Source organism: Rhinoderma darwinii, chromosome 1 (genome assembly GCF_050947455.1).
Source record: "Rhinoderma darwinii isolate aRhiDar2 chromosome 1, aRhiDar2.hap1, whole genome shotgun sequence".
Taxonomy (NCBI): Eukaryota; Metazoa; Chordata; class Amphibia; order Anura; family Rhinodermatidae; genus Rhinoderma; species Rhinoderma darwinii.
Genome location: NC_134687.1, coordinates 449,343,401 through 449,370,683, shown reverse-complemented (window position 1 = coordinate 449,370,683; position 27,283 = coordinate 449,343,401). Strand labels below are relative to the sequence as shown.

At 43.5% G+C, this 27,283-nt stretch overlaps 1 protein-coding gene and 1 pseudogene across 1 annotated transcript in view; both read left to right on the top strand.

Annotated features, from left to right (window-relative positions):
• Positions 1-4,385, top strand: part of GGT5 (gamma-glutamyltransferase 5) — a 104,773-nt gene extending 100,388 nt beyond the window's left edge. The window contains exon 12 of the mRNA XM_075831915.1: positions 1,396-4,385. Coding sequence (XP_075688030.1) covers positions 1,396-1,542 — 147 coding nt within the window. The 3' untranslated portion in view covers positions 1,543-4,385. The remainder of the gene's footprint in view (positions 1-1,395) is intronic.
• Positions 4,386-10,354: 5,969 nt separating this feature from the next.
• LOC142652739 (ABI gene family member 3-like) lies at positions 10,355-11,246 on the top strand (annotated as a pseudogene).
• The last annotated feature ends 16,037 nt before the right edge of the window (positions 11,247-27,283 follow it).

Below are 27,283 nucleotides of genomic sequence, written 5' to 3'. Positions count from 1 at the left end.
ACTGCACACACAGCGTGATCTCGCTGTGAATGAGAGCATAGCGTGGTCTCGCGAGATCACGCTGTGCTGTCACTTACTCACACATAAACTTTACCGAAGTGTCTTGAGAGTGAATAGACATTGCCTCCAGCCAGGATGCGATGTCTATTCACAATCCAAACACTTCGGTAAAGTTTCTGTGGGACTTACTCACACAGCAAAGCGTGATCTCGCGAGATCACGCTGTGCTGTGAGTACAAATTGACATGAATGAAGAGAAGTGTATGATTGATCAGCGTCATACACTTCTCTTTACAACGCACAGTTGGTAAAAAGTAAAAAGACGCCCAGTTGTCTATTAAGTCTATTAAGAAACTAATTAGCATAAATCTAAAATGGTTCATAACTTGCTCAAAATTGATAATTTTTCAAAATTAAAACCCCTGTTGTTATCTACAATGCAGCGTCAATCAGATTATGTAGGAGATAGGGCATTTATAATCTGGGGACAGAGCCTCTTTAAGTTGAAGCAGATCATTTTGTCCTTTCAAAAAGAGTAGACCAATTTTCATGGATGTGTACAGCTGGGTAACATTAACATAAAGATGGTACTGTAAACTAAACCTGCTCGTAATGTTCCCAATAGGGATAGTGTAAAGAGAGAATAGACAAAGAGAGAAAGTGGAAAGAAAATGGAGCCTACAAGTGACATCCTGAAGAAGCGATTAAGGAGATAAAATAAGAACCAGGATAGAACAGTGTCCTTGACAAAAATAGAAATTAAAATATTAAAGGGGTTGTCTCACTAAAGACATTGAAGGCATATCAGAATAAAATGATATTTATGTACGATCAGTGAGGATCCTACTGCTGTAACCCCCACAGAACAATAGAGCAATGTGATAGCAGGGCTAGGAAAGACCTCTGCCAATTCTGTCTAGTGATCGGAGAGAGTCACAGCCGTCGGACCCCTACTGTCCACTGCATTATTTAGACATTTTTGTATTAAATTCTATTGTATTGGTTTTGAACTTTTGAAGGCATTATCTCTGCATTTAGACGGCATGACTATAGCAGGGTCAATTATTTGGGCTTCTGTGCTTAGTATATTACGGGCATTGTGCTGAATGGCTGATGCAAAATGAAAGTGTTGGATTGGTCTAGTCTAAGGCCAAACTTGAAGGCAAAATAGATAAGATGGCAGGAACTAAAACAAGCAATCCATGCATAAAAAATTACCAGTATTCCTCGTTTTAAAGATCAAGACAAATATACATTAATAGTGGACATTAAAAAGAGGATAAATACATTTGCACAGTACTGCATTCATCTCATTTTCATTATATAAATTAAAATGTTCTATTAAATGGAGTATTTATCTATCTATAAAAAAGTGTGCTCTTTTATCTTTTACAGACTATACAGAAGGGGCTCCAAGATAAAAGACATCAAACTTCTAAATCTTTGTATCGACTCAACGTGGTCCAAGGGATTTACCAAGAGAAAAGCTGTTTATTTCCCTACTCAGACACTAGAAAGTTTGGAAAGGCTGCAGGTTATTAACACAAAAATTGGCAAATCTCAGCAGCTAAAACCGTAAGCACACATGCAGGACTTTTAGGCTGGTTTCACATTATGCGTTTTAGTTGTTAACATGTGCATTTTTTTATTTATTTTTTTGGTAGATGAACTTCCATTGAGAGACATGGAAGTTTATCAACCAAAAAAAAAAATTAAAAAAATACACGTTAAAAAATGAAACAAAAACGCACATATTGAAACCAGCCATATGTCTGCACATTGCAAGCACCATAAATAGCGGATTCTTGTCAACTGACGTTGCACTGCCTACATATTAATTCATACCCAGCATATAAGTGACATAGTATACTCAGAACTTGTCCAAGGGCTGCATTTCAACCACAAGATATATCCAATCATTACAAAATCTGAGGTAATAGTTTTCAGCAAAACAACAACTTTAATAATTTATAAAGGACAAAACGGCAAGTAGGGACAGGCAGACATTTCCGACCACACAGACTGCTTTTCAACCTGAAATTTCCCTATATGCCGGAACATTGCCGTATTTGTTGAATTGCCCAGTACAGCTTGTAACACCAACCGAACACCTAATCCAGGGTTTTATTTATAATGTATAATGTTTACAGTATTTGTTGCATATGCAATACTCTGGCATTTAGACTATTGTATTATAATATATTATAATTGCTCTTATAATAATCAATAATGGCAGGGGAGCATGGAATCGAAAATCATTTCAAAGGCGAGTGACAGATTAAGGTTCAGACCTATTGGTAATGCAGAGCATGTAGCTGAAAATAAATATTATAAAATTACGGTTGGCATAGTAAAAAGCTACCAGGGAAAATTCTTTGAATTATACCTTAACACATGGAACCAATTTATAGGCTTGTCCGTCAGTTCATTATGAAGATCAAAGTGTACTGCCAGCTGCATAAAATGTAATATATATTAACAGTCTCCACACATCATAATTTCATAACATAAGAATAAAAAATGCAGTATTATAGTGTCAGTCATAGTTTATCTACTGTTACTACTATCTACTAGTATAGCACCCACAGGCAGTCTCCTCTTCTTTATTATATACTGCCACCTTTTCTACCCAAAAATACCACCCAGATTTGGGGTGTAAATACAGGTGCCACTGTGTGGCGCTTTTGGACACAATTTTGTTGAAATTCCGACAAAACATACCACCAAACCGGCATATGTAAATACACCATGGGTAAAACATGGGTGTGGATTTGGGGGGTGTTACTGCACACTGAGGGGCATTTGCCACTTAGGTCTGGGAGCTTATTTATGCTCCTCCAACCTCTGGTCTTGACTCTCGAGACTGGGCTGGCAGGAAGCTGAATGTAAGTGTCTCCGGCTCTCTGATGCATTGCAAAAAGATTAACACTTGCTATTGCTGGTAAAAAATGTTGTTACTTTTACCGGTCTCCCAGGGTAAACACGGTTTGGGTAGTGGTTTACCCTATGTGAGAGACATGCAGCATGGACAGTGGATATACAGGTCTGTATTCTTACCGTATAGAATAGCTCTCGACTGTAGAGCCAGTTTTATTCAAAGGAGCTACGCAGCTGTATAGGAAGGGTTACATTTTCTGTTTCTAGCTCCTTCACCTGAACTAAATGGACAAAGGATTTCCTGATGAAAGAGATCATGACATGTGTATATACACACTAGTTGATAAGAAATTGGGCATTCCAGAACGACTGGTTAAACAAAGAACAAAAAACACATCACCATGGCTATATAAAGGCCCTTTTACATGGGCCAACGGTCTGGTGAATGAGCGTTCAAACGCTTGTTACCAATTATTGCCCTGTGTAAATAGGGCAAAGATCAGCCGATGAACGACCATGGAAAATATTAATGACAATACATCATGGAGCTTAAAGAACAAAATATTGACATAATTCTGGTGTAAATTCAGTTAAAAAAATGACTGGTATTTTGTTCTACTCTTTATCTACTTATTTAAAACTAAATTCTGAAGGAGACTTTAGAGCTGTAAAGTGCAAGATGTTTATCAGAAACAATGCTGTGAAGTGTAGCACAAACAATTGCAAAACTGAATCAGTCTACTTGGTGGTGTTAACACTATAAACTTCCATTGTATACAGAAGACATAGGACCAGTTTGCATTACTATTTTAGCAGGATTTCCACTGTGAAGTTTCAGGTTTTCCTCCAACATGAAAGTGTTCCCATTCAAATTCATGTCATTACCTTGCAACATTTTCAAAATTAACTAAAGCATAAACCCCCACAGCAGGCTGTCTACAATTTCTCCATTTTTGGAATTGTTTTAAAGTTCGAGTGCATTAGACTAAAGTATTTCAAAACACTTTGTATAGACATATATCGATGGCGAGAGGCATTCCCAAAAAGAGTATAATCACTAAAAGTTCAATATTATGGACGTGTCAGGTCCTGTAAGAATAGAAGTTATGTGGGCAGCAGGTATGCTCCTAAATACAAAGCCTCAGCTTGTTAACAGAGATCCATTGCTTGTCTTATAAGGGCCTGCATCTGTTGGGGCAAAGAGTTTCAAGCATTCAGCACCCTCCAGGTATTTGCCTCCTGTTTCTTTTGGAAAATCTGGCCCTGTAAAAGATACATTACCAATCCTTAAAGGAGTTGCCTAGTTTAGAAAAATACATTTTCTTAGGGAACTTCTGAGTTAATACAGGGGGTTTCCTGTTAAGGATCCTCATTTCTTGGCTAGAGTAAAGAGTGGTTACAAAAAACATGCTCTGGAGGACCTGTCCTTTCATGCATTACACAGACAGCCCATAAGTGTAAATGGTCAATGTGCAATGCTTAAAGAGGCTCTGTCACCACATTATAAGTTCCCTATCTCCTACAAAATGTGATTGGCGCTGTAATGTAGATAACAGCAGTGATTTTTATTTAGAAAACAATACATTTTGACCAAGTTTTGACCTATTTTAGATTTATGCTAATGACTTTCTTAATAGACAAATGGGCGTGTTTTTACCTTTTGACCAAGTGGGCGTTGTGGAGAGAAGTGTATGACAATGACCAATCAGTGACCAATCAGCGTCATACACTTCTCATCGTTCCAGCCCAGGTGGTTTCACTGCACACACAGCGTGATCTCGCTGTGAATGACAGCACAGCATGATCTCGATGTGCTTTGTGAGTAAGTCACACACAAACTTTACGGAAGTGTCGGGATTGTGAATAGATATCGCGTCCTGGCTGGAGGCAGTGTCTATTCACTCTCCAGACACTTTAGTCAAGTTAATGTGTGAGTAAGTGACAGCACATCATGATCTCGCAACATCACTATGTGCTGAGTGCATGAATGGAGAGAAGTGTATGACGCTGATTGGTCACTGATTGGTCAGCGTCATACACTTCTCTTCACAACGCCCACTTGGTCAAAAGTAAAAACACGTCCAATTGGGCATTAAGAAAGTAATTAGCATAAATCTAAAATAGGTCATAACTTAGTCAAAATTTATCGTTTTTCTAAATAAAAAAATACTGCTGTAATCTACGTTACAGCGCCGATCACATTATGTACAAGATAGGGCACTTATAATGTGGTGACAGAGCCTCTTTAATATTCCCTGTGGTGGTGCTGCAGGGAAATTGAACACTTTGCCAGGTTTCTCAACAGATTACAGCTGATCGCTGGGTGTCCGAGCAGGGGGACACGTTGTGATCAGCTTATTGTCAAAGGTCCCTTCTAAGGCTATGTTCACATCTGCGTCGGAGGCTCCGTTAGGGGCCTCCCTCGCAGATCCGGAAAGTTTTGCTGTCGTTTACCTCAGACAATAGCGCAGCATGCTGCGCTATTGTGTGCGGTGAAATCACGGACACTACGACGGGAAGCCGACGGTACCCATTAAAGTCAATGAGTTCCTCTGACGGAGCAGAACAATGGAACACACTAACGCAGGTGTGAACCCAGCCTTACAAGTAGGGATTGTCCAAAGGTTGACTTCTTTGTATGCTCCTGTAATAAAAAAAGAAGCTAAACTGTGACTAACTAATTTTCATTCGGCTCCCATTCCTCTACTGAATTTTTTTTGCTGTTGATGTAAACAATGGAAACTCATGGTCTCCTCATTCATGTGATGTAACAGAGAAGCAATCACATAATATACACTCTTGACCATTTTATACACGGTTTCTTTAGCTGTTCTTTCATCTGCGGCATGATGTCTGTAATGACTGGAAGTGCTTTAGGGAAAAAGCTGGGCTTCTACAAACCCTGTTCAATAAGAGTATGTCCCCTGTTGAAAAAGATTTTTTGGTTTACCTATAGCATTTTACATAAATCTACTTAAAAATGGCAGAAAAAGAAAGTTGGAACCAGCGCTGAGAGTAGTGAATCTGTTTAAAACAGGAAACTATTTTCAAGTTTTAATATTACTTTAGTAAAAACAATGAACAGAGAAATAATAGTGACGGGCAGGTAATGTCCAAAGTTCAGAGAGTGATGAGAAAATAGGCGGTAGCCTACGCGTTTCAGACCCCTGCTGGGTCCTTAGTCATGGCTTGTAATTTGTCTGACTGTGCAGTCTAAAGCTTTTGTAGCCAGTCAGTCTCATGATTAATTAGTTAATTGCGTTTCAAACTGAAAAAGAAAAGGAGGAGTCCTGTGGAACGCAGTCTTGTGTTCATTTCCTGGGCAAAGAGAATGTTATAGGGTATGTGAGATTTTTTAATATGTATAATTATATGCAAAAGAGATCTTTTGTATGTGTAAACAGTTAATTAGATACTGAGGAGAGTGTACATATGTGTTAATATACACTGTGTTTGATTATTGTTTAGAACATAACGTATCCCGGAAGGAACAGGCAGCTCCGTGTTTATAATTCGATTTAAACGGGATGAATTTTGCGTTACTATTTTCTTTTAACAGAGAGACAGGAAAAAAGTGACAATCAAGGAATTTTTGTTTCAGTGTGGCTCCTGTGAGGCAACCATATAATGCCTTATCATTGTAGAAGTAATTTAGCGGAATAAATTTGATTATTATTCTATGGTAACCTGAGAACCACAAAGAAGCGGGTGGAAGACTGACTAGAAAAGTAAGATCTAATTAACTGTTTACACATACAAAAGATCTCTTTTGCATATAATTATACATATTAAAAAATCTCACATACCCTGTAACATTCTCTTTGCCCAGGAAATGAACACAAGACTGCGTTCCACAGGACTCCTCCTTTTCTTTTTCAGTTTGAAACGCAATTAACTAATTAATCATGAGACTGACTGGCTACAAAAGCTTTAGACTGCACAGTCAGACAAATTACAAGCCATGACTAAGGACCCAGCAGGGGTCTGAAACGCGTAGGCTACCGCCTATTTTCTCATCACTCTCTGAACTTTGGACATTACCTGCCCGTCACTATTATTTCTCTGTTCATTGTTTTTACTAAAGTAATATTAAAACTTGGAAATAGTTCCCTGTTTTAAACAGATTCACTACTCTCAGCGCTGGTTCCAACTTTCTTTTTCTGCCGTTTCCCTCGCGTGTGCGGACACGAGGATCCGCGTGCTGACTACCATACCTGTGACAAGGTGAGCTGGAGGAAATTCTCCCCCCCGTTTTTCTCTACTTAAAAATGCTGAGTAACTTTGCAAATTCTTAGGCCTGATTCACACGAACATATTTTACGTCCGTCATACGGACGTTAAAACAACAGCCGTCACATGGACCTATGTAATTGAATGGGGCTATTCAGACATGCGTTGTTTTTCATGCAGCATATGTCCGCTGCGTGAAACTTACTAAAGGTCTTATTTTTGTGAGTTTTTTCAACACCCAGCTTATTGAAGTCAATGGGTGCTTGAAAAAAAATGGACAGCCCATGGACGTTATCCATGTGCTGTTTGTGATTCACGCACTAGTTGCTAAAAAGAGTAATAATGAGGAAAAAAACCACCTCCTTCAGTTATTTTTTCAGACATAAAAAAAGAATGACATACGGATAACATACGCGCGTAAAAAATGCAGCCGTGCACCGTACATGGATGCCACACAGAACTGCAATGCAGAAAAAATGCAGTATTTTTTTGTCCATATATGGACAGTGACGTCGGCAGAAGTTGTGGAGTCCCAGGCAGAGCATCAGCTGATGCTCTGCTCAGGGACTCCAGCGATAGCAAACCCCTGAATTGACCAAATATGGACGTCGGGAGCAGGACTGGAGTCCCCAGCAAAGCCCTAGCTAATGCTCTACTCGGGACTCAAGCAATAGGAAATGTGACAGCCCCTTGCGGTCATGTTCGTGAACAGCACATGAAGCAAGAGCTCAGTCACTTGGGACCGTGCCGGAGCGTCATCACTATTAGGCCTGATTCACACGAGCGCTGCGCATCTCGGACATGAAAAACTGCAGTTTTTCTCGTCCGAGGTGCACCCATGCTCAGCGCTGTGGGACGTGATGTCACGCATCCCCCATAGTTGAGAGTCTATGGAGGGACGCGTGATGCGCGAAAAGAACGGACATGTCCTATTTTCGCACGGACCCTTCACATGGTCTGTTGAAACAACGGCTGTGTGAACGGCAACATTGAATAACATAGGTCCGTGGGACGGCCGCTGTTTCAACTGCCGTCCCACGGACGTTTAACACGTTCGTGTAAGTAAGGCCTTAGAAAAGCTCCAACACTTCGTGAATAATTCATGAGGTTTGAACTGCACCATTTAGCACAGAATTTTTAATTAAAGTATATTAGTAAGTTACTTAGTTTAACATAAATGTATTATTGCAATGCAATTTTTGGTCCCGGATAACCCCTTTAATCAATGAGTTATAGGTGCCCCAAAATGGTACTACTGAAAAATATAAATCGCCCTACATAAAAAAAACAAATGTTATTGCTCTCGAAATGTGGTAATGAAAACAGGAAAAATAAACCTGCAATGTTGCGGACACATAAAATATGCTGAATGCTTCAAATTGCAATCTTGCAAATGAATTACTGTGTGACACCCCCATATTTCTAATGCCTATTTATCATATAGTACATATAATATTACTATATTGCGTAGCATATATTGTATTATACTCCATAATAAGAATATGATAAAAAATAGATTGTCTGATGTTTGGAATATTTTTATTTTTTTGTAAATGGAAAGTCCTTATTGTCAACTGCATCTTGTAGGATTGTATTATTTTGTGCCATGTACTGTACTGAGACTTTTGTTGAAATGCTATACTAATAAATGATTTTTTTTAAGAACAATATCACATTTTTGGAAATATCTTTCTGCGTAAAACAAAAGTGCCCATATACTGCACAAAAAGTATTTTTCTAAACCCATAATCTACATAGAAAAATATACATGTTTAAAATTGCTGGTCAAACATAGTCCCTAAACCATTAACTATGTAGATCTTTTGAACACTTTTTTTTTCTTTTTTAACCTCCAATGACATTGCCATTTTTTTCACAGCTAAATCGAACAATATAATTCCAACGATACCTATATTATGCAGATAGCTACTTCCTAGCCCGAGATCCAGCCGTTATGCTTGTCAGAGTAAATGTAAAATCATTTCTTGCTCCATATTGAAATGGGCGGGCACTTCTTTATTGTGATATCAGCTAAGGGAATTGAAGCCAGAGCTTGTGCCCTTATATCCCAGGATGCTTTGCTTTTGACTCGTGTATGAGCAAATCAGCTCAGCTAATCAGGTCACACAAATCTCCTGCAATTTCTCCCCAGCATATATTATCTACACAGACATCTTCTGCAAGGCAAGAGTAAAGACAGACAAGTGCTGCAATAACTGGATCCCTGCATCATGCTAATATATAGCATCATGCTATATATAGAATAATGCAATATTTTAGCATATATACACATATACACACACACACACACACACACACTTTCCCGCTGCAGCCATTAAGCCATTATTCGGATTTTCACTTTTGTTTTTCATCCCTACATTCCAAAAGCCGTAACTTTATTTTTCCTTCAATATTGCCGTATGAGGACTTATTTTTTGCGGGACAAGTTGCAGATTTTCACTGCACCATTTATTGTACCATATAATGTAGTGGAAAACTGGAAGAAAAATATTTGTTGGATAAAATAGGAAAAAAACAGAAATTTCTCAATCTTTTGGGTGGTTTTTCTTTTTACAGCGTTTACTGTGCGGTAAAAACGGTGCATTAACTTCATTATGCGAGTCAAGATGATTATAGGGATACCAAATTTATAATGTTTTTTTCATGTTCTACTACTTTTACAAGGGAAAGACTAAGGGTATGTTCACATGGCCTATTTTCAGCCGTTTTTCAAGGACGTAAACGCCCAAAGAACGGCTGAAAAAAACAGAAGCAGAACGCCTCCAAACATCTGGCCATTGATTTCAATGGGAAAAACGGCATTCTGTTCCGATGGGCCGTTTTGAGGGCTTATTTTTTTGTGGGGAGAGATTTAGTTTAGATCAGTACCATGGGGTACATGAGACTTTAACACATTTTATTCTTTTTTTGTGAGAGATTAAGTGATCAAAAAACAGCAATTCTGGCTTTATTTTTTTACAGCGTTTACCATGCGGACTAAGTAATGATATATTGTAATAGTTCAGACTTTTGCGGACGCATCGATACAAGTTATGTTTATTTTTTATCTTTATTTTGACATTGTACTTGAGGGGAAAATGTAAAAAGGTTTTTTTTTTTTTAACTTTTACATTTTTTTTTTTTTTTTTTAAATTTATTAAAAAAGTTATTTTACTGTTTTTTACTTATCCCTCTAGGGGATGAACCAGCGATCGTTAGATCGCTTGCACGATATACTGCAATACTAATGTACTTTAGTCACGGTTGCAGAAAGGTTGACTTGATGAATAAGACGCCAGATGTCTCTACACCAAGACATGAAATGGAAGACATCTGCAGAGAGGTATCTACAGCAAGGCAAGCCTTGAGGGACAGCTATCAGAACCTGAACGTTCTGTTGCTGATTACGGTGAGAAGAATTACATGGAGGCTCCTGGCAAGCGTAAGGCCCTGGAGAATACCATGTCTCTAGTCACACAGACACTGGCCATTGTGGCCTGTCAAGTAGGAGTGGCTGCTCACCCTGTGTCAGACATGTTGGAGGTACAAAGCCTGATGCAGCAGAAGGAGGAAGCAAGAGTCTGGTTTGTCTCTCAGTTACTAGACATCCATGTGGAAAAAGTTGCCCGCCAGAAGATTGGGAAGTTGACAACAGCCAAGAAATTTCATCACACACAGAAAATCCAAAAATGACAGAACAGACCTTTGGCCTCTTATACAAGAATGCCCATTCATTTCACTTCTCTTGATAATACTGGTCATGGCATCATGGATTCGGACTCCCAATTATCTAGAACTGGATCTATGTCCCACAAATTAAAAGTGTGAAATCCATGGGCCAGACACACAATACACTGGGGAGAAGTTCTCGGGTAAGAGATCCTGTTGCCCCCCCATTGATCCCAGCACAAAATGTTCTGTGTCCAATATCTCCGGATACAATCTCTCCCAGTCTCCGTGATCCTCCTAGAATAAATGGTGATTTCACTTTGCCCTCACCCGAGTACCCGACTTCTGCAATTGAGACACATCGATCACTAGAAACGGACATTGAAATGCCCATTTGTAAATCACTAGAAAGTATTGGTGAATGTTTTCCACCACAAGCGGGCATTGACACTGAAGAACATTCAATATGATCAATAGGAAATGGTTTTCCATCCCCAGTGTGCACACAATATTTGGCTGATGATCTTCTACCACCTCCTGCTCCAGACTTTGAAATTACACATATCTTTTGGCCAGAAGATAATGGTGATATCATGGATGGATCGACTTTTTTGGATGGTCTCCCCCCTCCTCCTCCTGACTTTTAGACAATAGGCCTACTCAGAACTACAACGTAAGGGCAGCACATATTGCAATTTTTCTGTTCCAATAACCCAGAAGTGTTGAATAAGCAGCCGTGGGGTAAGGGGAATAACTTTCTGCAGACCCCTCCGGCATTGGCTTATCTCCCACAGCAACAAAGGAAATCCAAAAATAGAATTGACATGTCCAATCCCTTTTTCCTCCCATCAGCTGTCGAGGGATAGTCAACAGGACCCCATACACATGAGATTGTCTGCCAAATCAAATTAATGCCCAGCTTAAGACTGGTGGAACAGATGATAACACCAACCACAATTTAGACTTCATTATGATGCCGTAATGATTCCCACACAAATGTACCCAAATAACCTCAAAAATATAAAAAAAAAATGTTGTGCAAGTTTTTGGACAACCACTTTGAAATATCATTCTTATGTAAATTTGCAGACGTTGACTGTTCTTACTCGGAATGGTTCTTTCTACCATACTTTCATCGAATGTGCATGGGCACCCTAAGGGCTCCTTCATTTGGGAGATCCATCCTACTGACCTCTAGTGATGTCTTTATGGAGCATAGTCAATTGTCCTCCACCAGATCGGACCAGATTTATCTTACTAATAAGAGTATACATTCTGACCAGGAAAGATTGGTGTTCTTTAGTAATGTGGCAGAAGTGTTGAGCTGCCAGCATGGAACGTAGACGTTTTCATAAGACTTAAGGTGTGTTATGTTAGAGCGAAGTACTGCCAGAGGCGTCGAATCCTGGGACATTGTGTAACTGACTTGTGTTCATTAAAAGGGCTGAGCACAAAAAAAATAAAAAATTTATTGAAGTATATCGGGATACTGACAGTCTCCTATGTAGCCCTGCCTCAGGCAGGGCTTCATAAGAGTACAAAGATGGCGGACCTAGGAGCCTTCATCAGGCCCCCAGGCTACCATGCCAACCAACAGTACCCCAAAATCGTGTCGCGGGGGGGGGGGCCTTGGAAAGTTACAGGGGGCCTCCCCCCTGTTTCTAGTCATTTAAATGACGCGGTCGCTATTTACCACAGCAATTAACAGGTTAAACGAGCGGGATCGCGCTAAAGTGACGGCTAGAACACCCAGCTGATACGCTTATTCTATTGAGAGGGCTCAACCTGTGAGCCAGCTCCATGTTACCCCGTCACACGTTCCCTATATAGATATATATATGTGGGTGTGTGTGGATATATAATATATATATATACACACGTACACACACACACACACATATATATATATATATATATATATACACATACACACAAACACACACACGGGCACGCGCGTGCGCATACACACACCAGGGGCGTTGCTAGGGTGTTAAAAGTTTTTTTATGTGTTACTAATGTTTTGTTTTTTTGTGTTTGATTTTTTTACAGTTTCAGTTGTTGGACTACTTCGGATTAGAGGACTACTTCGATGAAAGCAGGGGGTTTTATTTCAAAAAATTTTTTTCTGTGTGTCTGTGTTTTTTAAAATGTTATTATTACTGCCTTAGTAATGGTCGCTGTCTGATTGACTAAGCCGGTGGAAAAGCTAACACTAACCGCTCCATTATTGCCCCAGTACCCACCGCCACCAGGGGTACCGGGAAGAGCCAGGTACGATACAGTACCCGGCCAACTGTAGTTATGGACCTGCACTGGGGCGGCCGCAGGCTGGTATTATTAGGCTGGGAAAGCCCAAAAACTGTGGGCCTTCCCACCCTGGTAATGCTAGCCTGCTGCTGCTATGTTGTATCTGGGTAGTTATGAAAAATGGGGGATTTCACATCGTTAAAATGTAAAAAATAAAAAAAATTACTGAAAAAAAAAAAAGAGGGGTCCCCCCTCCTCTTTTCAAAACCAGCCAGATACAACATAGCAGCAGCCTACCATTGCCAGGATGGGAAGGACCACGGTGTTTTGACCTTCCCAGCCTAATAATACCAGGATGTGGCCGCCCCGTTGCCTGACCAACACTTCAGATGGTCGGGTACCGGATTGTACCCGACTTTTCCTGGTACCCCTGGTGGCGGGTGGGTACCGTGGTAATTATGGGTGTTAGTGTTAGCATTTTCACCGGCTAACACTAAGCCCCGCCTTAGTAATGGACGCTGTCAATCAGACAGTGGCCATTGCTAAGGCAGTGGTAATAAAGTAAAAAAAAAAAAAAAAACAGACACACAAAAAATATATTTTATTGAAATAAAAACACTCCCACTAAACCCTAGTTAAACATTTTATAAAAAAGAAAAAAGGTGATAGAAGGAAACCTCGAATCCGAAGTAGGCCAACAACCGAACCTGCAAAAAAACACAAATGAAAAAATTTGTAATAAAAAAAGGATGGAATAGTATAGTAGACTACGCTAATCCATCCTGAGGGATCCCATAAAAAAAAAACGTATATCAGACGCTATACTTTTTTTTTTTTTAACATGAGAGGCTATGAGTGACAAATGCCACTGAATGGCATCTGTCACAGGTATACGTTAAACATATACCTCTGGGAGCTCCCAACATCGTTGTCCATATAAGTACAGTGACGTCAGGGGCTTCCTCAGAGTCGGAATTCCCAGGCAGTGCGCTAATAGAGACTCTGCCCCAGGACTCCGGCCCTGGGAAAGCTCCATATGTCACTGTCCACTGTTTCCTGACTCCGGCAATGGGAAAACTCCTGGTGTCACTGTCTATATATGGACAGTGATGTTAGGAGCAGAGCAGGAGTCCCAGGCAGAGCCCAGGACCCCGGCTCTGGGGTTGCCCCTGACATCACTGTCCATATATGGACAGTGATGTTGGAAGTAGAGCAGGAGTCCCAGGCAGAGCACAAATAGCGCTCTACCCGGGACTCCGGCTTTTGGGTTGCCCCATCACATATATGGACAGTGATGTCAGGAGGAGAGAAGGAGTCCCAGGCAGGCTCTGTTTCGGGACTCCGGCAATGGGGAAGTCCCGGACATCACTGTCACTCCCATCACATATATGGACAGTGTCACCCCCATCACATATATGGACAGTGATGTCAGGAGGAGAGGAGTCCCAGGGTGACTCTGTTTCGGGACTCCGGCTCTGGGGTTGCCCCTGACATCACTGACTATATATGGACAGTGATGTTAGAGGCTTCCATAGAGCCAGTGTACCGGAGCAGAGCCACTACTAGCGCTCTGCCCGGGACTTCAGCTCTGCTCCGGACATCACTATCCATATATGAACAGTGATGTCGGGAGTAGTGCTGTGAATAGGGCCTAGAGTGAGGAGGCTCGGGAGCAGGCAAGTCAATGTGGTGCCTCCCCCTCAGCCTCTTTTCTACATAGAATCCATAGCCAGCGTCTGATGTTGCTGGCTACGGATTCCAATTGACAACGAGCGGGGACTGCAGAAGTAGAAGAGGCGGAGGAGCAGCAAGACAGGGAAGAAGACTACAGCACAGCAGGCTAACGCTTGCAGTAAGGTAAATATAATATATTGAAACATTTTTTATGATGTTAAGAGGAACACATACAGTTAGGCTGGATTCACACGAACGTGGCGTTTTTGCGGACGCAAAAACGCGGCGTTTTGCGCGCGCAAAAATCACATGCCAGCTCCGTGTGTCATCCGTGTATGTTGCGCGGCTGCGTGATTTTCGCGCAGCCGCCATCATAGAGATGAGGCTAGCCGACGTCAGTCACTGTCCAAGGTGCTGAAAGAGTTAACTGATCGGCAGTAACTCTTTCAGCACCCTCGCCAGTGAATTCCGATCACCATATCTAGCAACCTGTTAAAAAAAAAAAGAGGTTCGTACTTACCGAGAACTTCCCGGCCGTTGCCTTGGTGACGCGTCCTTGGTGACGCGTCCTTGGTGACGCGCCTCTCTTGACATCTGGCCTCACCTCCCTGGATGACGCGGCAGTCCATGTGACCGCTGCAGCCTGTGCTTGGCCTGTGATTGGCTGCAGCTGTCACTTGGACGGAATTGTCATCCCGGGAGGTCAGACTGGAGGAAGAAGCCGAGGAGTTAGCGGTAAGTTAGAACTTTTTTTTTTTTTTTTTTACTCGTTCATGTATATTGGGATCGGAAGTCACTGTCCATGGTGCTGAAACTGTTTTAACTCTTTCTGCACCCTGGACAGTGACTATATCCGGACGTCGCGTACCGGAATTTTTTTTGCCGGGTTCGGCCAAAATGAGTTCGGCCGAACCCGGTGAAGTTCGGTTCGGTTGTCCGGGTTCGCTCTTCTCAAAGACACTCCGTTTGGATGTTTGTAAATAGAAAAGCACGTGGTGCTTTTCTGTTTACATTCATCCTTTTGACAGCTCTTGCGCGAATCACGCAGTTCGCACGGAAGTGCTTCCGTGCGGCATGCGTGGTTTTCACGCACCCATTGACTTCAATGGGTGCGTGATGCGTGCAAAACGCCCAAAGAACGGACATGTCGGGACTTTTTTTCAGCGGACTCACGCTGAGCAAAAATCACGGACATGTCTGCACGGCCCCATAGACACATATAGGTCCGTGCAACGCGCGTGCAAATCACGCGCGTTGCACGGACGTTTTTCACGTTTTTCTGAATAAAGCCTTAGGTGCAGAATTATTTGGACAGTGACGCAACTTTTGGCATTTTAGCGGTTTACCAAAACATATTAAATATACAGTTATATAATGAATATGGGCTTAAAGTGCAGTCTCTCGCTTTAATTTGACGCTTTAATTTGAGGGCATTCACATCCTAATTTGGGGAAGGGTTTAGGAATTATAGCTCTTTAATATGTAGCTGCCTCTTTTTCAAGGGACCAAAGTTAATTGGACAATTATCTCAAAAGCTATTTAATGGACTGCATGGGCTATTCCCTTGTTAATCCATCATCAATTAAGCAGGTAACAGATCTGGAGTTGATTCCAGGTGTGGCATTTGCATTTAGAAGCTGTTGCTGTGAATCCACAACATGCAATCAATGCAAGTGAAACAGACCATCGTTAGGCTGGAAAATAAAAAGGAAGAAATCCATCAGAGCAGTAGCACAAATGTTAAGAGTAGCCAAATCAACAGTTTGGTACATTCTTGGAAAAAAGAGCGCACTGGTGATCTCGTGATCTCCAAAAGGCCTGGACGTACACGGAAGACAACTGTGGTGGATGATTGCAGAATCCTTTCCATGGTGAAGAAAAACATTGATTACTTACTGATAATCAGTTTTTCAAGAACCTATGACAGCGCCCCTAGAGAGACATCCCATCCGCTGGGCAGGAAACCTGAGGACATAAAAAGGGACACACCTCTCCACACACCCAGTCTTTAGAAAGAACTCAGGATGAGAAATAGTTTAGTTTATATAGGTTTTTTTTTTTTTTGTTTTGTTTTTTTGCGCCACCCAAGTGAAATTCCCTCACACCTTTATATATACAGTATTTACAAGGAATCCCTCTGTATTTATATTAGCGATCTACCTTATGAGGGCTCTATCTGCTACAAACAATAGGGAGAGTAACAGAGGGGTGCGGTCATAGGTTCTTGAGAAACCGATTACCGGTAAGTAATCAATCTTTTACCCTTTCACCTATAACAGCACCCCTGTAGATGTAAAATAGAAATGTAAAGGATCTGCCAGGCACTACGTCTGTGGATACTCCCAGGATTAATCAATCGACACCTGAGGCCGGACCTCTTAGACTGACTCCGGCTCCCACCAATCAGGGTGGCAGGCTCAGGAGTGGGAGAGCCTATCGCGGCCTGGTCAGTCGGAGTTAGCTCCGCCCCCTGTCCATTTATACCTGCCGTTTTCTCTTCCTCATCGCTTGTGATTCTTCCTGGTTTCCTGGCCCTGCTACAGCCTTGCTCCAGCCTGCTACTGCCTTGCTTCAGCCTTGCTACAGCTTCCGCTTATCCTGCTTCGCTCTGACCCCGGCTTGCTTCCTGCTCCTTGCTCTGCGTCCGTATACTTCGTGACATCCTGATTCTGACTGGCTCGTTGATCACTCTGGTTTCCTCACGGTGTTCCGTGGGCTACTGCCCCTTCCCTTGCTTGTTCCCTGTTTGTATTCCCTTGCACTTAGTCAGCGTAGGGACCGCCGCCCAATTGTACCCCTCTGTCAGAAACTATATTAACTGGGACCCCATGGAGACGCAGAATGTGTTTAACAAACAAAGAAGCTAACGTCTTGGCGTTAGGATGTTTTCTCTAAGGAGGCCTCCGAGGTGTTGCCCCCTCATAGAGATTACGATTGCGCTATCGATTTGGCACCAGGTGCTAAGCTTCCTAAGGGTAGGATATTTAATCTTTCATGTCCTGAACGTGAAGCCATGAGGGAATATATCCAAGAATGCCTGGCCAAGGGTTTCATTCGCCCCTCTACTTCTCCTGTAGGTGCTGGCTTCTTCTTCGTGGGGAAGAAGGATGGTGGTCTTAGGCCGTGCATTGACTATCGTAACTTGAATAAGGTCACTGTAAGGAACCAGTATCCCCTTCCTTTGATTCCGGATCTTTTTAATCAGGTTCAGGGGGCCCAATGGTTCTCTAAGTTCGATCTACGGGGGGGCGTATAACCTTATCCGCATCAAAGAGGTGGATGAGTGGAAGACTGCGTTCAACACGCCCGAAGGTCATTTCGAATACCTGGTCATTCCCTTTGGGTTGTGTAATGCCCCTGCTGTCTTCCAGAATTTTATTAATGAAATTCTGAGAGATTACCTGGGAAATTTTCTTGTAGTGTACCTTGATGACATACTGGTGTTTTCCAAGGACTGGTCCTCCCACGTGGAGCATGTCAGGAAGGTGCTCCAGGTCCTCCGGGAAAATAATCTGTTTGCGAAAACCGAAAAATGTGTGTTTGGGGTACAGGAGATACCATTTTTGGGTCAAATCCTCACTCCTCATGAATTCCGCATGGACCCTGCCAAGGTTCAGGCTGTGGCGGAATGGGTCCAACCTGCCTCCCTGAAGGCGCTACAGTGTTTTTTGGGGTACGCTAACTATTACAGGAGATTTATTGCCAACTTCTCGGTCGTCGCTAAGCCTCTTACGGACCTCACTCGCAAGGGTGCTGATGTCCTCCACTGGCCTCCTGAGGCCGTCCAGGCTTTTGAGACCCTCAAGAAGTGCTTTATCTCGGCCCCTGTGCTGGTTCAGCCCAACCAAAGGGAGCCATTTATCGTGGAGGTTGACGCATCCGAGGTGGGAGTGGGGGCTGTCTTGTCCCAGGGTACCAGGTCCCTCATCCATCTCCGCCCCTGTGCTTACTTCTCCAGGAAGTTTTCGCCCACGGAGAGTAACTATGATATTGGCAACCGCAAACTTTTAGCCATTAAATGGGCTTTTGAAGAGTGGCGTCACTTCCTGGAGGGGGCCAGACACCAGGTAACGGTCCTTACTGACCACAAGAATCTGGTTTTCCTAGAATCTGCCCGGAGGCTTAATCCGAGACAAGCTCGATGGGCGCTATTTTTTACCAGATTTAACTTTTTGGTTACCTATAGGGCTGGGTCCAAAAATATTAAGGCTGATGCACTGTCACGTAGTTTCATGGCCAATCCTCCTTCTGAGAAGGATCCTGCTTGTATTTTACCCCCTGGTATAATCGTTTCTGCCACTGATTCTGATTTAGTCTCTGATATTGCGGCTGATCATGGTTCAGCTCCCGGGAACCTCCCTGTGGACAAGCTGTTTGTCCCCCTGCAATACCGGCTAAGGGTACTTAGGGAAAACCATGACTCTGCACTATCTGGTCATCCTGGCATCTTGGGTACCAAACACCTCATTACCAGAAACTATTGGTGGCCTGGGTTGCCTAAAGACGTTAGGGCTTACGTCGCCACTTGTGAGGTTTGTGCTAGGTCCAAGACCCCTAGGTACCGACCTGCGGGCTTACTACGTTCTTTGCCCATTCCCCAGAGACCTTGGACCCATATCTCCATGGATTTTATCACCGATTTGCCTCCATCTCAAGGCAAGTCGGTGGTGTAGGTGGTAGTAGACCGCTTCAGCAAGATGTGCCACTTTGTGCCCCTTAAGAAACTACCTAACGCCAAGACGTTAGCTTCTTTGTTTGTTAAACACATTCTGCGTCTCCATGGGGTCCCAGTCAATATAGTTTCTGACAGAGGGGTACAATTTGTTTCTTTATTTTGGAGAGCCTTTTGTAAAAAGTTGGAGATTGATCTGTCCTTCTCTTCCGCCTTCCATCCCGAAACTAATGGCCAAACGGAGAGGACTAATCAATCCCTGGAACAATATTTAAGGTGTTTCATCTCTGACTGTCAATTTGATTGGGTCTCATTCATTCCCCTCGCCGAATTTTCCCTGAATAACCGGGTCAGTAACTCGTCAGGGGTCTCCCCGTTTTTCTGTAATTTCAGGTTTAATCCACGGTTCTCCTCCGTTTCTCCTGGTAGTTCCAATAATCCCGAGGTAGAGGTCGTTCATCGGGAACTGTGCACAGTTTGGGCCCAGGTTCAGAAGAACCTAGGAGGCGTCCCAGAGCGTACAAAAAATTCCGGCTGATAGAAGACGTTCTGCTAACCCCCGGTTTGTCGTCGGGGATCTGGTGTGGTTGTCGTCTAGGAACTTGCGCCTTAAGGTCCCGTCCAGGAAGTTTGCTCCCCGATTTATTGGGCCTTATAAGGTCATTGAAGTCCTCAACCCGGTATCCTTCCGTCTGGAGCTGCCCCCATCCTTTCGCATACACGACGTCTTTCATGCCTCCCTCCTTAAACGCTGCTCCCCGTCCTGGTCCCCCTCGAGGAAACCTCCTGTTCCCATTCTCACCCCTGAGGGGGTGGAATTCGAGGTGGCCAAGATTGTGGACAGTAGGATGATCCAGGGCTCCCTCCAGTACCTGGTCCATTGGAGAGGATACGGGCCGGAGGAGAGGACTTGGGTACCTGCTCGAGATGTTCACGCTGGGGTATTGGTCAGGAGGTTCCACCTTCTCTTCCCCACTAAACCAGGTCCTCTTAGTAAGGGTCCGGTGGCCCTTCATAAAAGGGGGGGTACTGTAAAGGATCTGCCAGGCACTACGTCTGTGGATACTCCCAGGATTAATCAATCGACACCTGAGGCCGGACCTCTTAGACTGACTCCGGCTCCCACCAATCAGGGTGGCAGGCTCAGGAGTGGGAGAGCCTATCGCGGCCTGGTCAGTCGGAGTTAGCTCCGCCCCCTGTCCATTTATACCTGCCGTTTTCTCTTCCTCATCGCTTGTGATTCTTCCTGGTTTCCTGGCCCTGCTACAGCCTTGCTCCAGCCTGCTACTGCCTTGCTTCAGCCTTGCTACAGCTTCCGCTTATCCTGCTTCGCTCTGACCCCGGCTTGCTTCCTGCTCCTTGCTCTGCGTCCGTATACTTCGTGACATCTGGATTCTGACTGGCTCGTTGATCACTCTGGTTTCCTCACGGTGTTCCGTGGGCTACTGCCCCTTCCCTTGCTTGTTCCCTGTTTGTATTCCCTTGCACTTAGTCAGCGTAGGGACCGCCGCCCAGTTGTACCCCGTCGCCTAGGGCGGGTCGTTGCAAGTAGGCAGGGACAGGGCGGTGGGTAGATTAGGGCTCACTTATCCCCTTCCCCTCTTTCCTGCCATAACAAGAAATCAGTATTTAGGGTGGGACCACAGTTTGTAGCACCTTTCTTCCAAAGGCCAAGTCTGAGGCTGTATGCAGTTGTAATCGGTAATGCTTGAAAAAGGTGTGAGGAGAACTCCATGTAGCAGCCTTGCATATCTGGTCTATAGATGGTCTATAGATGCCTCTGCTCTCTCAGACCACGAAGTGGACACCGCTCTGAAGGAGTGAGCTCCGAAGAACTCTGGAGGTTTGAGCTTTTGATTTATATAGCCTAATTGTATGGCCTGCTTAATTCACCTAGCTATAGTGGCTCTACTGGCTGCTGTACCTTTGTTATGACCCTGAAACTGGATAAACAAATTTTCTGAGAATCTTAGATCCTTGGTAATCTTTAGGTACTGGACTAGGCATCTTCTTACGTCTAGGCAGTTAAACTGTTGTTCCCGCTGATTTTTTTGGGGAGTCACAAAAGGAGGTAAGAATAATCTCTTGGTCTAAATGAAAGGGAGAGACCACTTTAGGAAGAAATCCTGGTAAGGTTTTTAGGATAACAGTAGGGTATGTTGAGGAAAGGCAGAAAGGGCCTGAATCTTACTCACTCTACAGGCTGATGTAATGGCTAACAAGAATGTCATTTTGAGTGTTAGCATTTTCAAAAAGATAGAGTCTATTTGTTCAAATGGTGGATTTATCATGTCCTGGAGAACGATGTTTAAGTCCCAGGGAGGAACTGGGGATCTTAATTGGGGTTTAAATCTGCAGGAAGTGGTTAGGAATCTCTTAATCCAGGGGTGGACTACAAATTAAAAAAGGAACTTAAAGCAGAAATCTGAACCTTTAAAACGTGCTAGGCCTAAGGTTTTTATTTAATCCTGCCTGGAGAAAAGCCAATATTAAAGGGATATCTGGTTTGGTTAAAGGATTAATATCCCTGCCTGCAAAATTCAAAAATGTTCAGATATATTTTTGAGGTAACTTGTTTTCTACTGGCTACTAGGGTGGAAATGACAGATTCTGAGAATCCTCTTTGCCTAAGGATTATCGTTTCAGTTTCCAGGCTGTCAGATGGAGTTTCTGAATGTCGGGGTGCATTACTGGGCCCTGTTATAGGAGATCTGACATGTTCGGGAGAACCCATGGTTGGTCTGAAGACATTTTTCTCAACCGCGTGAACCATGGTCTCTTTGGCCAGAAGGAGGCTATTAATATCACGCTGGCCTGGTCTTCTCTGACCTTTCTTATTACTCTTGGGAGAAGGTTCAGGGGGGGGGGGGGGTAGGCCTCTCTTGACTCCAACACTGGGAGGATGCGTCTATTGCTGTTGGGTGTTCTAAGGGGTCTAGGTAGAAGAACTTTAGGGTCTTTCTGTTTTCCTTGGACGCAAATAGATCTATTTATGGGGTCCCCCATTTGAGGATAATCTTCTGAAATACTGCTGTACTCAGACAGCATTCTGACTGGCGAAGCCTTTCTCAGCTTAGGAAGTCTGCCACCTGGATGTCTTTCCCCTTCAGATGGACAGCTGATAGGGTCAATAGGTGGTGTTCTGCCAGAGAAAAGATCTGTGAGGATAAGTCCATCAGCAAGGCCGATCTCGTACCCCCCCTGAAGATTTATATAAGACACTGTGGTCGTGTTGTCGGAATAGATTTTTAAGTGTCGACCTGAAATTGCTGGTATGGATCCCTTCAAGGCCTGAAGAACTGCCGCCAGTTCCCTGAAGTTGGAGGATCTCTGAACGGTCTGTTGATCCCACTGACACTGAAGAAAAGAGGAGTCGTAATGAGATCCCCACCCCCAAGGACTTGCGTCTGTGGTAATGTTGAGAGTAGGGGTTAACTTCCATGGAATACCCCGCATGAGGTTCTCCCTGTTCAACCACCATCTGAGAGACAGCCTGGCTGCGGATGAGATGTGTAGGGGTTGGTCTAGGGAGAGACTGCTCCAGTCCCACTGATTTAAAATGTCCCACTGTAGGGCCCTGTACCTGAAGTGAGCCCATAGTACAGCTGGGATGCATGACATCATGAGGCCCAGAACGGACATAGCCTTCCTGAAAGATGTCATATGGCCTAGGTAGATCTCTGATATCCTGTCTATCAGGGGATTGATTTTGTCTTCTGGAAGGAAGGACATCTGCTTGGAGGAGTCTAGCAGAATTCCTAGGAATACACATCTGTTTGATGGGTTTAAATTAGATTTTTTTAAATTTATGTTCCATCCTAACCTTGTTAGTATAGCGCAAACTATTTCTAGGGTCAAGGCCTGAGATGTTTCTGCGACCAACAAAAAAATCGTCCAGGTACGGGATCAGGAGGTTGTCGTTCGTCCTGATGTAAGAGGTCAATTCCGCTATTAGTTTCGAGAATACCCTTTGGAGCTTGTGAGATGCCAAAGGGGAGGGCTCTGTATTGTAGGTGAAGTAAAGACCCATTGAGGGTCACTGCCACCCTCAGATATTTTTGATGATGACGACATATGGGTACGTGATAGTAAGCGTCCTCCAGGTCTATTGATGCCATCACGCAATCCCTGGAGAGGAGATTTATAGTTGAAGCAATACTCTCCATGCAGAATTTTCTACAGGTCAGATAAAGATTCAATCCTTTTAAGTTTATTATGACCCTGTGTTTTCCTCCGGGTTTGCTCACCAGGAAGAGAGGGGAATAAAAGCCCTGACTAGTCTCTTTGCTTGGAACCTGAATTAGGACTCCTTTTTCTATGAGCGACAGGACTTCTAATTGTAGGACTTTCTGCTGCTCTGGGTCCCTTAAAAAACTTGTGGGGAAAAAAATCTGTCTGGGGGAAGAGACCTGAACTCTAGCACGTACCCTGTCTTTATGATTCCTAAGATCCAAGGATTCACCGATCTTTCTGCCAATCGTTGAAAAAACGGGAAAGACGACCCCCCCACCATGGTCCTTTTGGCGTCTCTATTTTTAGGGTCGTTTTGGGGCCTGAAGAAAAAGGCCTTATTCTTCCTCGTAAATCTTGAGGATCTAAAGTCCTGTCCCCTAGTGTTAGGTCTTTTGTTATTAGGCGTTTTGGGACGAAAGGAATCTTTTATTGGTCTTGCCTGTGTAGGGAACCCCTTCTTGCTATCGGACGCTTTTTCTAGTAGTTCGTCAAGCGGGGGCCCAAAAAGATAATCTCCAGAGCAGGGATTAGCGCACGGCTTCCCTTTGGATCCAGTGTCTCCTTTCCAGGTTTTTAGCCAGATAGCTCATCTAGCGGAATTTGACAGGGTTGCTGATCTGGCGGAAAGGCGTACAGAGTCTACTGAGGCATCTGCCAAGAAGTCTGCGGCCTTGGAAAGCATTGGAAGGGAGGACAATATTTGATCCCTAGAGGTCTTGTCTTTTAGATGAAGCTCTCATTGTGCGAGCCAAATTTTTAGAGATCTGGCCACGCAGGTGGCTGCAATGCCCAGTTTAAAGGCCCCTGTAGAAGCTTCCCAGGTGTTTTTTAGATAGATGTCGGCTTTCCTATCCATAGGGTCAGACAAGGAGCCTAGATCTTCAAAGGGAAGGGAGTGTTTCCTTGAAATTTTAGCTACTGGGGCATCGAGTCTAGGGGTGTTATCCCAGTCTTTACATACATCATCCTCAAAGGGATACTTCCTTTTGAGGAATTTGGGAATACCTGCTTTTCGATCATGATTTTTCCATTTTCTTTTAATGAGGCTGGTTATGCTCCTATGGATGGGAAAGGTTTTATTATTTTTAGGCCCTAGGCCTTGAAACATTACGTCCTGGACAGACCGAGGTTCTTTAGGATCATCAATGTTCATAGTAGCCCTTACAGTCTTGAGGAGTAGATCTAGATCTTCCGTTGGGAACAAATTCCTCCCTCCCTCGTCTTCACCTGAGGAATCTAAGGAGCTGTACTCCCCTTCTTCCTCTGGTTGAGAATCCTCCTCTGCTGAGGAATCAGAAAGACCTATCCGGCAAGAAGAGGCAGATGGTAAATCCTTTTTCCTTTTAAGGGACTTTAGGGAGTTTCTAACTTCTGCCCTCACAATATCTTTGATACTTGAAGCTAAGTTTGTAGACTCTTCCGAGATAATGTTGTCTAAGCATTTCTGACAAAGTCTTTTATTATAGGATGATGCTAGTTTCTTTTTACAAACAGCACATTCCTTGTTGTGGGTTTTTTCCTGTTATTTCCTAGGCCGGACTGGAGGATTTGGTGGCATCCAAGTGGTCAGTGCATCCTGGTGCTTCTCCTGGCGTTTCCATAATGGAGGAAGAAGGCTGGAGACCGAGGCTCCGGACGCTTGGAGCACCTCCTCCCCGCATGGGTCACCGGAACCACCACCTCCAGGAGTGTTGGACGCGTCACCCCGCCAGAAGTGACGCGTCGTGGTGACCGTAAGTCTCCAGTGAATGCGCAGAAAGCCAACAACGCTGGGCATCGTCCGGCCCAGAGATCCAAACATGATCCCAGGGAACCGCTCCCCGCCAGAGGAAGCACCACCGTGTGGACCTTAAATCACCTTCAAGGAGGGAGATGATGGACCGGGAGAGGAGAGTACCTGTATCAGGCTCAAGGTTGATCCCTCCAAAGGAGACTTACACCTTCCAGAGCACCCCTAGTGAAATAAGGTAAGACTTTGCTAGGGGGTCTGTAACCCCGGGAGAAGTTTTTTTCCTCAGGACAATCCTTCCATCCGGAGGACAGGAAACCTGACTGGGTGTGTGGAGAGGTGTGTCCCTTTTTATATCCTCAGGTTTCCTGTCCAGCGGATTTCAAAAACCCTTTCACAACATCTACCCAAGTGAAGAACACTCTCCTGGAAGTAGGTCTATCCGTATCTAAGTTTACCATAAAGAGAAGACTTCACGAGGGCAAATACAGAGGGTTCACCACAAGTTGCAAACCATTAATCAGCCTGAAAAATAGAAAGACCAGATTAGACTTTGCCAAACAACATTTAAAGAAACCAGCCCTGTTCTGGAACAGAATTCTGTGGACAGATGAAACTAAGATCAACCCGTACCAGAATGATGGGAGGAAGAAAGTATGGAGAAAGCTTGGAACGGCTCATGATCCAAAGCACACCACATCCTCTGTAAAACATGGTGGAGGCAGTGTGATGGCATGGGCATGCATGGCTGCCAAAGGCACTGGGTCACTAGTGTTTATTGATGTTGTGACTGAAGACAGAAGCAGCCGGATGAATTTTGAAGTGTTCAGGGATATACTTTCTGCTCAGATTCAACCAAATGCAGCAAGGTTGATTGGACGTCGCTTCACAGTACAGATGGACATTGACCCAAAGCATACTGTGAAAGCAACCCAGGAGTTTTTTTAAGGTAAAGAAGTGGAATATTCTGCAATGGCCAAGTCAATCACAAGATCTCAACCCGATCGAGCATGCATTTCACTTGCTTAAGACAAAACTTAAGGCAGAAAGACCCATAAACAAGCAACAACTGAAAATAGCTGCAGTAAAGGCCTGGCAAAGCATCACAAAGGAGGAAACCCAGGGTTTGGTGATGTCCATGGGTTCCAGACTTCAGGCAGTCATTGTCTGCAAAGGATTCTCTACAAAGTATTTAAAAAAACATTTTATTTATGGTAATGGTAATTTGTCCAATTACTTTTGAGCCCTTGAAATGAGGAGGCTGTGTAGAAAAATAATTCTGGACCTAACTGTATAAAGAAGTTTTTTTTATCTTTACAGGTACACTTTAAATAAAACAATGTATTATGGTGTTTAATGCAACTTTTAAATTGTTTTTTATTTAAAAATGTCTCACTTTTTGAGACACCGCTTCTATGTATCCTGGATACATAGAAACTGTATCTTGCGTTGAAACCTGAATCCGTCAGGTCAGAGGGACAAATGGCTTTGGTGACAGCGGATCCTTAGTGTTTCTGACACGCATGATCCACCTGTTATCGATGACATCAAGTTCATAAATTAGATGTGATCGATAAAAGGTGGATTTTGCGTGTCAGAGACACACAGGACCAGTGCTCACCAAAGCCGTAAGTCCCGCTGACCTGACGGATTCGGATTTCAGCGCGAGACACAGCTTCTATGTATACAGGATACATACAACCTGCAGCTAAAAAAGTAACAATTATTCAAAAGTTGCATTGAACACCATAATACATTGTTTTATGTTTTTAAAAAAACCATATGCGATAACAGTCTTTCCACTTCTGTGTAGCCAGATGGCATAACATCAAGATCTACAGGTCCCAGCTCTAAGGTCTTCTGGTATATTGTGACCGCTCTAGAGTGTATAAGATGCATCTTGATTTTTGATACATGAATATAGAAATAAAACCAAAGAATACAACAAGGTA